We start from the raw sequence: 13276 nt of genomic DNA on the forward strand, positions 1-13276 counted from the left end.
GCTGACAAGAAGGGACTCTGGTTGGGAGAAGTCCAGCGAGAGCTCCGTTAGCTTAGGAGTGGAAGCAGTTAAAAACACCCAGAGTCCCCCCCGCCCTACCCCGGGATTCTTCCGTCCGTCTCCCCTGGTGTAGACGATGAAGACTTAAAGCCTCTTTCTGAGTAAACCCCTTGGCTTTCTAGACTGTGGCGGGCAGCTCACGTCGCTAATGGGGCCAAGATGCAGGTTAGGCGTATGTGCTGTGCGTCCCCGTATCGGGAGGGAAACCCCTGCGCTTTAAAGACAGAAGGTCCCCTCCTCGGGTGCACACACCTTCCTCCTCCTCACAGGCCACCCCCGTTGAGGAGGAGGACCCGCAGAGAGCCCACAGTGACACGAAGCAGAGGTGCTCGGTCCTGGGTGGCTGGATGGCCCTGCGTAAGTCTCTACAGAAGGCTTCCCTCGGGGACGTGTGCCGGCCCCCTAGGTGGGGACCTGGGTGCTCCCTCAGGCTCACTTCCTGGGAACCGGGCCGCGGTGGGGTGCTGGCCAAAGGCAGGGCCACACGGTGCACCCTGGGGGGGCGGGGGGGGGCGCACGGGTGCCAGTGCCCGGCACACTTACTTACCGATGCACGTCCGACCGTCTGAGTGGAGGGCGTACTTCTGGTGGCAGCCACACATGGGGCCCGTGTCTGTGTCCTCACAGCTGTGCTGGCAGCCTCCGTTTCCATAGTTACAGGTTACTAGTTAGGCCCAAAGCGTACATACGTGTGTATAAAAGGAAAAACAACAAAGAGGATTAGTTTATTGGTGCTGGTTGATTCTCTTAAGGGACGGGGCGGGGGGGAGGGGGGCGCAAAGTGGCGGCATAAGATGAACAGCGAGTAAGCACACGTTTCCCTGGACTTCAGCCCCACCAGGGTCTTGGATGGGTTTGCTCGCTCCCCGGGCGTGAACCGGGGTAGGACGGGTGGACTTGGGTCGTGTGGGCTTCAGGGCCGGCTCCAGCTGACAGACTCGGACGGTGTTTGGGGAAGAAAGCGCTAGGGGAGACAATTTTATCCTTCCTAGGTTCCAGGGGCACTTAGACACTGCCTGTCTGGACGGGACAAGTGTCTGTTAATGCCAGGCATGCCCTGCCAGGCGAGGGAGGGAGGTGGCGGGCCCGTGGCGAGGGGGACACTCATTCCGCGTGCGGGAGGGTGTCCCCACAGAAGTCTGCTCCCTCCTAGTCCCAGCGGCCGTCTCCACCTGTATCCCCTCAGAGCCCGGATCCCCGGAGGCAGTGTCCAAACAGACAGAACATATGCACGTTAATGTCATCTTAGGTGCGCTTTTGAGAATGACCTCTTATGGAAACACGTCACGTAGTTTGCAGCGTCTAACAGAGTCTTAAAACGTTTCACGGCATCAGCGACCCGGGTCGGCCAAAAGGGGGCCGAACAAAACACAGCCGGTCTGAGGTAGGAGAAGATAAATTCCGGTTTATTTAAAAGAAAACCGCTTGTTATCCCATCTCAGGGTGAGAAGTAGAGCCGAAGGAGATCCGAGATCTCTGTGCGAGGGGTTCTCGCAGCCCCCGCTTTACTCAGCTCGTTAAGATGACAGGGTGCCCATCGCCTGTATGCAAACGGTGCCCCAGGGCCTTGAGGACGGGCTGTCTTCCTGGCACCTTAACCACTTATCTAGAATTCTATCTACGCTCTTCATGTATTTGGCAGGACCCCAGTGATGATCAAATATGCAAAAGTAAATCTCAGGCCAACCACCGTCGGAGGGGCCGAAGATTCCGGAGTGGTGGTCTGGATTAATGACGCTCCTTTGGGTGGCAGATCCCCACGACGGGTCCCAAGCATTCCAGAACTGAGGCCCGCGGCCGCCTCTCCCAGGCACCCCTCTCACCCAGGGCATGGCACAGAGCCTCCATGGCGTCCGTCCCCAGTGATGGCGGGGACCCTGTCAGCCTGGACACGTGCTGTCTCCCTGCCGGCTGAGGAGGACACGAAGAGAGTGGCTTCTGCTCAGTGTCTCAGATGCCGTCCTTGCAACCAGAGACAGGCTCTGCCGGGCTGCCTCTGCCACAGGGAGCTAACGTCCCGTCTAGAGGAGGAACCCAACCTCCGGGGTGACATTTTGAGGACGTGCACAACTCTTCAGGAAGCACAACGGGGACTTGGAGTGCGGAGCCCCTCTGGCCCCTTCTCCACAGGAGCATCTCTTCTCTCAGCTTTCCCGGGGAGCCCGGCAGCCTGAGGTCACAGTCTCCCGTCTCTGAAACAGCTCAGCTCTCTGCCTAGGAAGAGCCCCGGGGAAGCCAAGGACAGAGGCGGCCACAGATTTCAGGTGAGGGCAGAGCCCCAGGCACAGCCCTGCCTCGGGCTGGACGTCACGCGCCTCCCCAGATTGAGAGAAGCTTCGTTTCACAGTGGGCAGGGGTGCAGGCGTGAGGAGGCCGCGAGGACACCGCAGACAGTTGTTTCCAAGCTCTGGGCTCCAGGAGATGGGCCGCGCCCTGCAAGCGACTCCGAGGGCGAAGGTCTGTCCGAGGCAAGCTGGGGGAGGGCCGTGCTGAGGGTCCCGTGCTCCCCCACACGGGCGTGCCCGCATCTCATGGACCGTGGGGGCCGAGCTAGCGGGCACCGAGAGCGCCCACAGCTTGTACGTGGAAGTGCGTGCTGGCGCCTTGAGCTCCGGGACCACCAAGAAGGGATGGAAAAAGCCCCTCTGGCCCCGGCGTGGGCCCCGCACTCTGGATAGAAGAGTTGGGTGCCGAGGCCCTGCGGTCCTGCTGGCCCACGGAGGCGGGCTAGGCCCCCAACCCAAATCCGGATGTAGAACTTCCTAGACCTCAGTCGGCCTCGAGGGCCAGGGGGAAAGCCTCAGAGCCAACTTTATGCTAACCCTTCACGTCGACCACACGGCAGGAGCCAGGGCCATCCGCGCGGGCCCTGCACAGGAGGGCTGTGGTCACCTACTCCTTGCCCCCAGGACCGGTATCCGATTCTATAAACACCTTGGCAATACGGAGCCCCCGCCAGCGGAGAGAGTGGGGCTTTTATTTCTTTAACCAGCAAACATTCGGGTCGAGGGCTTGAGTCTTCTCACTGAAGGGTGGGGAGGTGTGTGCTTCCCTGCTCACAGAGGGCCCTGCCTTGTCCCCGACCTCTCAGATCAGCTCGGCCCCTCGGGAGACGTCCTCTGAGCAACCTGTTCCCTTGCAGTGCTCATCCCAGACGGTTCAGTGGGTCCCAGCCACCGCCTGTGGCTCGCAGAGCTCTCTCCCCAGCACCCAGCTCAAGGCTTGGCCAGTCTTGCTGTGGAAGGAACACTCTTTACTTCTGGCTGAGCCTGTCAACAAGCCTGCCCAGTCCACACGTGCTTGTCCCTGGCCTTGGTCCGGAAGACTGGGAAAGCTGCAATTCTGCACTCTCGGTTCTGAAGGGCACCAGGCGCAGCGGGTTTCTCTGTAGTTAAAGGAACTGTCCGATGCAGAGGACAGAGGGCCTGGCAAAGTCCTGGGGCTGGAGCCGGGCACTCGCCCTGGTGACCACCCACACGCTCATCTGTGAGGCCCCACAGGAAAGGCCAGCAACAAGGAGGGAGGCTGCCCGCATCTCGGGATGTGCCTGGGGAGAAGGAAGCATCTCCACTTCGGGGAAAGGACGCATCACGAGTGGGGGCTGGAGCACGAGCTCCTTGGAGACAGGGACTGTGTCTAGTGCATGTGGGTCCCCAAGACCTTGGTGACTGAGGAGCATGGGCTGGGAAAGGTGTGGCGGCCACCCACAGAACAGCTGGTGACAATCACGGACTAAGGACGACAGGCCGGCAAGGGCCAGCTGTCTTCTCCACAGAACGAAGGATGGAAAGCAAGGCCAGTTTCTCTGTGAGCGCTGGTCAGCTCAGTCTCCCGTTTCAGTGGCAAGGCTGGGGCTGCTTTCTCTACCGGGAATCGGATTCGGACTCCTCCACACCTTTCTCTGCATCACAGAGCGGGGCTGGAACGAAGCACGTGTCTCTGGCCAGACGTGGGCAGCAGGCACACGGGCCTCCCTCAGCTCTTCGTACACACAGAGCAAACGCGGCACCACGGCGGGCGTCCCAGCTGCCCAGTGAGCCGAGGCCAACCCCGCCACTCCCCACGCAGCTGCTGGGAGCTGGGTCTGACGCTCTTGGGGACTCGTGTGTTCAGCCACAGTCCTGCTTCGTTTGCGGGCTCCCAGTCCTCCCGGGGAGGACCACATTAAGGGGCTGAATGACACCTGTGCCCCGTGGGCTGACCTCCAAGCTGGTCCTGAATGGCACCTTTGGCCAGAGGCCTCATTCAACCCAGATCTCCCAGGGAATCACCATTTACAATGGGCCCCGCGGGGCAGCCTGCAAGCTCCGATCTGTGATCCTGGAAATAAGGTCAGCACGGGCTGGGCTGGGACCCCTCCCCCCCAAGCTCCTTTCCTTCTTGATATCATCCTGTCACCAAGGGCCAAGCCCTGGCCCCAGGGAAGCCTGGGCTTGTAGGTCTCTGTGCCACAGCCCTCCATACCCGTGGGAGGGCTCGGCTCAGGGCCCATGGGTCTCTGGGGTCAGGGTCACAGCTCGCGCCGGCAGGGCTATTGAGCAGGGTCCCGCCCCTGGGCTGTCGGTGATTCGTGCCAGGTGGGGAAACCGCTGTGTCTAGCGATCACAGCCCTCATCCCTCATGCCTCCCCAGGCCTCTTCAGGGACCTTGCCCTCCTCTCGACCCCGAGGGGCGGAGAGCCCTCCCTGGGAAACGTCCAGCCGACTGGACAGATCCCCCCACCCCCCAATAAAGCAATGGCAGGAGACGCATGGGGATGTCTGACCCATTTGCCTCCATCTACCTACGTGTGCAGTCCTTCTGATTCTGGGCAAGGTCAAAGCCGGGCCTGCAGTCACAGGCCACCCCACCTTTGGGCGTCTCCCGGCAGATGTGGGCACAGCCGTGGTCTTTGTTCATGCAGTTCATACCCTCTGGGAAGAGACAGATGAGAGAGAGAGAGAGAGAGAGAGAGAGAGAGGGGACCGGAGGAGGGAAGAGAGAGAAAATTTCAGGCTGAAGAGAGGCAGCCTCTAAAACGTCACCATCAAGTACAGCGTTCTGGGGCCGCCGTTAGCACGTGCACCGTCCGCGCACGGCGGGGTGTGCACCTAGCCGTCCAGCTGGAGAGGTCTTGGGGAGAAACCAGGGGACCCACTGAAGAAGCGTTCCCTCCCTAGGTCGGATTACGGAACCGAGTTCAGGTCGGGGCTTCGGACCGCTTCCCTACTAAAGCAGGCGCGGCGGCATCTCAAATGATGGCGGCAGCGCAGCAGGCGGCTGGGCCCCGAGGGGACGCTCACGGGTCAGGGGACCGCGGGGGGGGTGGGCAGCAGCAGTCAGGAGAGGTGTTGTGGCCTGGGAGGCGCCGTCGGCCCCGCGCGGCCACCCCTCACCACGTTCCTGCACGAGTCAGAGGCAGCTGTGCTGCTCTCTTGGACCTCAGGGTGGCAGAGGCTCGTCTTCACCAGCCCCACGGCCACGCCCTGACCTACACACCACCCCCCAGCTGCCAGAGGGGGGTCTGTCTCTGTCCCCGGTCCCTGCAGTGCGCCCCAGGACCCGAGGAACCCTCACTCCCAAACACAGAGCCCCGTACGACCTCCGGCTCCGTCCGCACGCCCCTGTACCCCCCTGGAGCCTGTTCCGCGTCCCGGGGCACGCGGGTCACCATTGCCACAATCTCAGCCCGAGGCTCCTGCTGGTTGCAGACGCTACTTTTTAAAAACGCTACTTTTTAAAGGTTTGCAGACCTCGGGTGCCTTGTTCTGCGAAGACCCAGCCCCCTGCCTTGCTGGTTGGGAGGCATCAGAGAGGGGAGCCTGTCCCAGGGTGCTGGGGCCGGGCCACCCCACCGCCTGCTCGTGTCCCCATCCTGTAGCTGGAGCCCTGCCCCTGTCGCACCTGCTTGGCGGGCCCTTCCGACTCGTCCTCCCGGCCGGGCTCAGAAGCCCTGTCCCTCACAAGGCCAGCCGTGTTCCTGTCTCCTCTCTTTCCAGGCTCCCCGAGACTCTACTGGGGCTCCAAACCCTAGGCAGGAGCAATGTGCTCGGGCTCCTTGCCCCTATAAGGGCAAGCGCTCCCTTCAGAGGTGGGGAAACCATGCTTGAGACACCTGCCCAAAGGCCCACGGTACGCTGAGAGGCATCACAAGGACGTGGACCAGCACCTCAGACTCTAAACCTCTTTCCCACTCCTGGCCCAGAGGCCTTGTGGAGCGCAGAGAGCTGGGCCACCCTGAGTTTCCGGGGCAAGGACCATGGACCATTCACCTCGAGGCTCCAGAGGCCTGGCCTCCAGTCAGTGCTCACGGAGAGTTACATGGAAATGTTCCCTGAGGGCTCTGGCATAATGGGGACAACGAGGGGCGCCTGGGGTGGGCCATGTGCCTCTCTCCTCAGTCACCCGTAGTTCCTGGGACATTCCCCCCACCCCGGGAGCCTGCCTGGAGTGGCTCGGACCCCCTCCGGTTGACCCCAGTTGATGTTTATCTTCCTGGTGATTTGTGAGGAGTTTCCAGGATTTATGAGGTCACTGGGGTCAAGTGAGAGGTTGTAGGTCACAAGTCCATCAAGAGGCTAAGGGCAGATGAAAGGAGGAGCTGCTGTCCGCCCACACAGCGCCCTGAGACCTTACTTCCGTGTCCTACCCGAGAGCAGCCAGCCTTGGACGGAGGGAAGGAACGCCACGGGCGGGGACACACGGGGGTCTCCCTTCCCCTAGGTGGCCCACGTGTGTGTCAGTACTGGCTCAGTCTTGACCCTGTCCACTTTAAGCATGGGTGGCGGCGGGGGGGCAACTGAGATCTGACATCTATTTAAAAACACAAACACCCTGGCAGCTACAACCAAGATGTATTTTTAAATGTTTATTTATTTTGGGGGGGGGGGTGGGCAGAGAGCCCGATGCGGGGCTCAAACTCACGAACCTGGCGATCATGACCCGAGCCGAAGTCAGAAGCTCAACCGACTCAGCCACCCAGAGGCCCCACAACAGAGAGTTTTAAAAAGTCTAAATATCAGTAAAACGAAGAAACGGCCACGAGTAAAGCCTGCAGTTTGCTCAGCGTGCTGACCTCTGGTTTCACCTGACTTGACTACCCACGTTGTTCCTTCACCTCACTTGCCTTACTTATTCCAGGCACGAGGTTGGACAGATGCAGAGCGTGACCAACGACCCAGCAGCGGAACAAACAGGGCTCCTTGTAGGAAGCTTCAAGTTCATCCGGAGAGACAGCCCCTTCCTCTGGCCAAAGTCCACAACAGCACCCGTGCACGCCTGGCGGACGGGGGCGCTGCGCGACGCGGAACCGGGAGTGGGGGTGCCGACAGGGCTCGGGGTGGGCGTGAGCGTCAGCCCGCTGCCGGGGTGCCAACGCCCTAGCACGGCTGACGCCCAGCGCCAGGAGAGGTCCCTGGAGGCAGCTGGGGAGCAGTGCACAGCCGGCCCTTGCGAGCCGGGGAGAGCCAGCCTCACCAAGGTGGCATGGCTCTCTTTGGTCACTGCCAGGGCAGCAGCTGTGGGCATGCGCCTGGCCTCCTTCCCGGTTGCGTGTCTCAGAAAAAATCGCTTCACTTCTTGAGTCTCTTCCGTAAAATGGGAATGATAATCTGTGCTCCACAGACAAGACAGCGTAGGTATTCCGACGCTAGGTCTTTCTACGGGGGCACCGAAGGCCGGGATCTTCTGCGGATCTGGAGAGAGGTCCTCACGGGGACCTTGTCTAGGCCCGGCAGCCCCCCCTCAGAGAAGGCTCTCAGTTGAGGGGATCTCACGGGCCACTGAGACATACGCTGTCTCTCATCAGGTCTCCCGAGAGACTCCCGCCTTGGCCAGGGGCCGGTCAGTGGGGGGTGGCCGCCAAGGGGCCTCCCTGACCACCTCCACCCTGATGATGGCTCCCTGGCGCCCACGAGGTACAGGGGCTGGTGTTCGGGCTTCTTCCCAGCTTCGTCTCCCTCCGCCTCCTACTCGTACTCCAGCCTGCGATTTCACGCTGCCTGCTGACCAACCCCTGGCACCGCCCCCTCCACGCCCTCGCCCCTCCTGTCTTCCACAAACAAAATCCTAGGCCTGTCTCAAACTGCACCGGTTCCACAGGGCTTCCCGATGGTGACCCCACGCGACACCCCCCCCCCCCCCGTATTAACCGCCCAGGGCTGTCCTGGGGCTGGCACAGGCAATCGATGCCACTCAAACGGATCTGTGCTTTCTCCCTAAACTGGGAAGAGCCTGAGGGCCCCTGTTTGCGCTCAGGCTCATCTGTGAAGAGAGAGATTCAATTTCCATTCCCAGCCAAAGAAACACAACTCACCAGAAACCCTGCTAATTATCACTAACCATAAATTTGTCACTGGGGAGCGGATGTGGCCTTGAACTTTGGCCGCTAAACCGAGTACAAGGCTTTAGAAGTCCCTCAGCTTTTTCTTCCACTGTGGCCTTGCAATCAGGCACTCTTTCTTTCTGAGAATCCAGACTTAAAAATGAGCCACACTGTTGTTGTTTCTCTGGCAAAGGATAATTTAGGGGGTAATCCGGAGTTCCAGTCTAAGTCGACGTGGAAGCAGTGACATTGGGGCCGGAAGGGCGGGCCCCAAGCCCCACCAGTGATGGGCTGACCTCAAACGTGTCCACCTCAGTGGCCTTGGCAGCCATGGGAGAGGCAGGCGAGGCCCCCGTCTTCCGCCTAAAGTCCTGAGTGAGGTCAGGGGACCCACCGAGGACTCCCCACCCAGGCTCCGAAGCACGGGGCACTTTTCCTCCAGCCGAGCGCAGGGCCAGTGCTGGATCGTCGGCGGAGAGGGCTTTGGGACCGCTGTACGTTTCTGACCGTTACACGGGAGCCTGCGAGCTTCTGTTCACGTGTTGACGTGCTGTAGCTGCTAATATCTGCTATCCTGGAAACTAAATGGGGCGGTTTGTATTTGTAAAAATAGAAACTGAAAATCTATCACATGTTAACATTAACACATTTTTTAATTAAAAACGATACTTTCCAAGACAAGGGGAGAGTTGGCTGAGAGGAGAGTCATCGTGGAGGAGAATGGGGTGGGTGCTGACTCTTGACCTTGCTGTTGGAACCCCTGGGGGTGCAGGTGGGCCTGAAGCTAGGTCCCCATCCCCCATCCATTCTCAGGCACTCATCACCTCTCGCCTCTGCCGGGGCAAGGGGGTGTCTCTGTCCCTGCACCTGCCACAGACTGGACGCTACAGGAAACGGTCAACCCGTGAGGTGTCCCATAAGGTGTTCGCTCCATAAGGCCAAGTGCCACTGCGTCCCTTCCTCCAGGAAGCCTTCCTCGGTCCCCAGCCTCAACTCGCAGCGCTGACACGGTGGCCATATTTCTCCTCTCTGGGCTTAGCATGACCCTCTGGCCGGGCCCTGCGGGCAGGCTGAGCTCTGAGCCTTCTCAGTGACCTCACTGTCCAATATAAGTCCTGCCTGGGAGGGGATCCTCCACAAAGGGAGGGAAATGGAATAACCTTCCCTTCTTCTATGGGGGTCTGGGACACGGGTCTGGGCCTCACAGCCAAGCAGCAACCGTGCTGGGAAATAGGCCAATACGGAGCAAGCCGCCGAGAAGAGCAGCCACCAACAGCTGGCTTCCCGTGGGGCTGGGCTCCTCTCGGCCTGAGGGCTTCTGGAGGCACCTCCTCCCCGCCATGGTGGCCAGCCGGGCATCACCATGGTGTCAGCGACCATTCCCCAGGCGGCTACGACTGCCGGCCTGGGGCCTGGAAGGAACCTGGCCGCCTCTGTGCCCGTAATTCGGCTCTACCAGCTACAGACGCAGTAAGCACATGACCTTCTCCTCACTCGGGGGCACACCGGCTTCTGCAGCCCACGAGAAGAGGTGAGGCGTGGCTGGCAGAGCCACAGATGGATCCCTGCGGCCCATCTTGTCCATCCATCCTGCAGAAGGGGAAAATGAGGCCCCCAGATGGGAAGCGTCTGTCCCAGATCACATGGCAGGACTGTAATCCAGGCTGCTGGGCTCCCAGCCAGACTCTCCCACCCCGGGGTCCCTGAGCTACACTTGTGGGACCCAGAAGGCGGACTGGCAGCATTTCGCGGGGTGAACAGAACTGGGAACCTGGCACCAGTGGTTGTCTTCGGAATTAAACACCTATTAAAATTCAAGGCCGGTTCAGACACCTCCTCCTCCGTGAAGCTCTCTGAGCAGCGCCTCAACAAAGCACGTAACCCCTGGCTCCCGTGACCTCGCACCGGCTACCACCGCGCATGAGGGCGGAGCCTCAGCTCAGCTACAGGACCGTCAGGCTCGCACGAGGCCTCGACTCTTGTGCCTGCGTCACCCCTTTAGCCTTTCCGAGCAGCACGAGGTTCCCTGAGCAGCCTGCCCGCCCCCCCACTCCTCGCCCGCTCGTCCTCTGAGTCCTGTTCTCCCTTTGCAGCCGTGCCGGCCTTCCCATCAGGCCGGAGGCACCAGGGCGGCCTCGGACAGGCCTGGCCCACACCCACCATGACCACTCAGAAAGGTCGAGGGCTCTCAGCTGAGCGACGAGCCGATGCGCCAGCCCGTGAGACCGATGCCTCCGGACAGCACTGGGCACAGCCCCCGCTACGTGACGGAGATGTGACCGAGTCTCCTGGCTCCGTGTCTCTTCCTTCCAGTCGGCAAAGTGCTGATGGGGTGGGAGGCAGGGACCGCTCCGTTTCTCCCCCGTGCACGTCGACCTGCGGCCACCTCTCCCCCGAACCAGAGAGCTCCCGCTGGAAGGAAGGGGCCTCGTCCACCGCTACGTCCCGGTGCCCAGGACCCTGGCTGCACGTAGCGGGTCTTACCTAACGCGGAGAGCCAGAGGGAGGGGCCAGCTCCCGGGCCCAGAGGGTGGCCTGCCCGTGGGCTCACCATCCTCTAGGCACCCCGAGGAAGGCTGTGCAGAGCTCAAGAGGGGCTGGGGCCGAGATGCGTTGTACCTGAGCCTCTGGTCAGATGCCTTCTTCTCCGGGTCTCTGTTTTCTAAGCTGGGAAATGGGTTGTCATGACCTTTACCTCCGAGGGTTGCCACGACACTCGAATGATAGAACTACGTGATGCGTGTGGCACAGAGCGGGTTCCTGCCTTTGTCTACCTTGTGCTACATGCGCGTGGTTGCGAAGTCACCCTCCTCAGCCGCCATGGGGAACTTAGAGGGACATCTTTATCCTTGTCTGTGTCCTCAGTGCCCAGCACAGGGGTGAAAGAAATACAAGGAGAGCAAGGGTGGGAGAGGAGGAGGGAGGGAGGAAGGGAGAGACGAAGGCTGTCCCGCCTGACAGCATCTCACAGAGAATCGTGACCGCGTTACGTGGCATTCACAGCCATGCGTTCTCTGGGACGGCACCTCGGGAACTCCACAGCACACATTAAGGGCTCTGACAAGTCCCGCGGTCACTCGTGGGACAGCCCCCTGCCTCTCCCTTAACACAGTCCAAACCTACGATGACCCACGTCAGTCCCTCACCTTACGGATGAGCTCGACCAAGGTGGCTCAGGCCTGGGCAGGGGAAGGGGCTCTAGCTCCGTCTCCTGGAGCCTGGCGTGGGGCTTCCTCTGCCTCGGCCCCAGGGGTAAAGAAGGTGGCACTCCCTCTGCCCTCTCCCGGGGGGGCTGTCCTGAGGACAGTGAGCTGACAGGTAGTGTTACCAGCACAGCTACTGCCGAGGGTAAGTGAGTTTGAATAGATGAACCCCACGGCATGTGAGGTGCTCCAGGGGAACGGTCCTGGGCTCCTTACCAGAAGAGGCCTCAGCGTCTTCCGCTCCACCCCCTGTGCTGCAGCCCCACCCCGGCTCCCCTGAGGGGGCTGGGGCACTCTGGCCAGTTCTAACCGGCACGCCGTCTCCACCGATGCCAGCCCATAGGCTCCTTCAGGGCAGAGGCCAAGCCCGGGGCCGGGCACGGCGCGGCTCTCCGTGAGCCGCAGAACGGAAGGACCTTGGCCCAGACTCTGTCCTCCTGCGGCCCCTGCTTTGCACGGCATGTGCTCTTGGGAGCCGGACGACAAGACGGCATCCTTGGGCGGGGTGCAGCCTCCCTTGGCCCGGCTCCCCGTCCTGATATGGGGAGTAACCACAGTGCCAAGTTCAGTAGGAAGGCCTGTTTACCTCCCTGCCTAGAGGGGAAAGAAGATCGAATTTCAGAGTCGTTTCCAGAAATCCTGGTCTTCAGGGACCCGGTGCCAGTCAGGCCAGGCTGCCAGCAAGGTCGAATCTAATTTGATCTAATCCGTCCAAATCTAATGATGCTCTGCAAACTCCGACCGAGTGTCTCTTTGTGCCCAGGATGGGGCGGGGAGTGATGAGGAGACAGACGCTTCACGGCCGCGTCACGGGGTCCGATTTCAGACTCTGCCACTTGCCCTCAGGACCTTGGGCAACCGTGTCCCTCTGAGCCTTAGTTTCCATCCATATAAAAGTGGCTAAGTCACAGGCCGGGCCTCCCAGGCGCTCACTCAGTGTGCCCTCCCCTTCTTTGGGCCACTGAGGCTAAGGACACAGATAAGAGCTTGAGGGACTGCGTCCCAGGCTGGGAGGGGGGCGGGCACAGGAAGGTTATAAATAGGGTAGGGGTGCACTTCCGTGGCAGAGAGCTGTGGATGCTGTCGGAGGGCAGCCAGCTCGGGCCACAAGCACATGGGAGGCGCTATCACCCTGAAAGGGACAAAGGAGCCTAGGGGAGGGCAGTGGCCGTGGGAGAGGGAGAAAGGCTGGGTCTGGGACACAATCAGGAGCCCTTTCTCAGTCTTTCAGAACATGTGATATAGAGACTAGGGCTCTGACGACGCTCTCGTGTGACTGAGCCCTCATCATGAGTCGCAGACATGGGTACGGCCATGCCCATCTCATGAGCAAGCACACGGAGGCTAGATCAGGGCGGGGAAGGACGTGCCAGGGCCGCGCCGTGCCTGGGGAGCAGGGCCGGGGTCCCGGGCCCTGCCTTCGGCTGCCCGGTGCCCAGGGCTTCCTCGCGATGGGCCCCTTCTCGATTCTTGCCTCCTCTGGGCCCTGGGACGGGCCCCGGCAGCCCTTCCCCGCCAGGGCCTAGTTTTCCCAAAGGCCTTCCGTCACGTCTGGATTCTCCACGAGAATGTGCACAGAGCTAAACCACTGCAGAATCTGCCTGCCCCAAGCCAGTGTGCACGTCGCGTCTTCTCGGCAAAGCAAAGTTCACGGATGCATCTCAAGCAGGACGGGGCGGGGGGCGGGGGGGTGCGGGCCCAATCTGTTTGT

General features: G+C 61.1%; 1 protein-coding gene across 6 annotated transcripts in view; it reads right to left on the reverse strand.

Annotated features, from left to right (window-relative positions):
- SCUBE1 (signal peptide, CUB domain and EGF like domain containing 1) overlaps nt 1–13276 on the reverse strand; it is a 131315-nt gene that overhangs the window by 52264 nt on the left and 65775 nt on the right. For 3 of the 6 annotated variants that reach the window (XM_042993465.1, XM_042993464.1, XM_042993466.1), the window contains 2 exons: nt 4848–4973; nt 608–724 (listed from right to left, as the gene is read on the reverse strand). In XM_042993465.1, coding sequence (XP_042849399.1) covers nt 608–724; nt 4848–4973 — 243 coding nt within the window. Of the gene's footprint in view, nt 1–607; nt 725–4847; nt 4974–5943; nt 6485–13276 lie in introns of those variants that run through there. The other 3 variants (XM_042993468.1, XM_042993470.1, XM_042993467.1) reach the window with 3 other exon arrangements.

Source organism: Panthera tigris, chromosome B4 (assembly GCF_018350195.1).
Source record: "Panthera tigris isolate Pti1 chromosome B4, P.tigris_Pti1_mat1.1, whole genome shotgun sequence".
Taxonomy (NCBI): domain Eukaryota; kingdom Metazoa; phylum Chordata; class Mammalia; order Carnivora; family Felidae; genus Panthera; species Panthera tigris.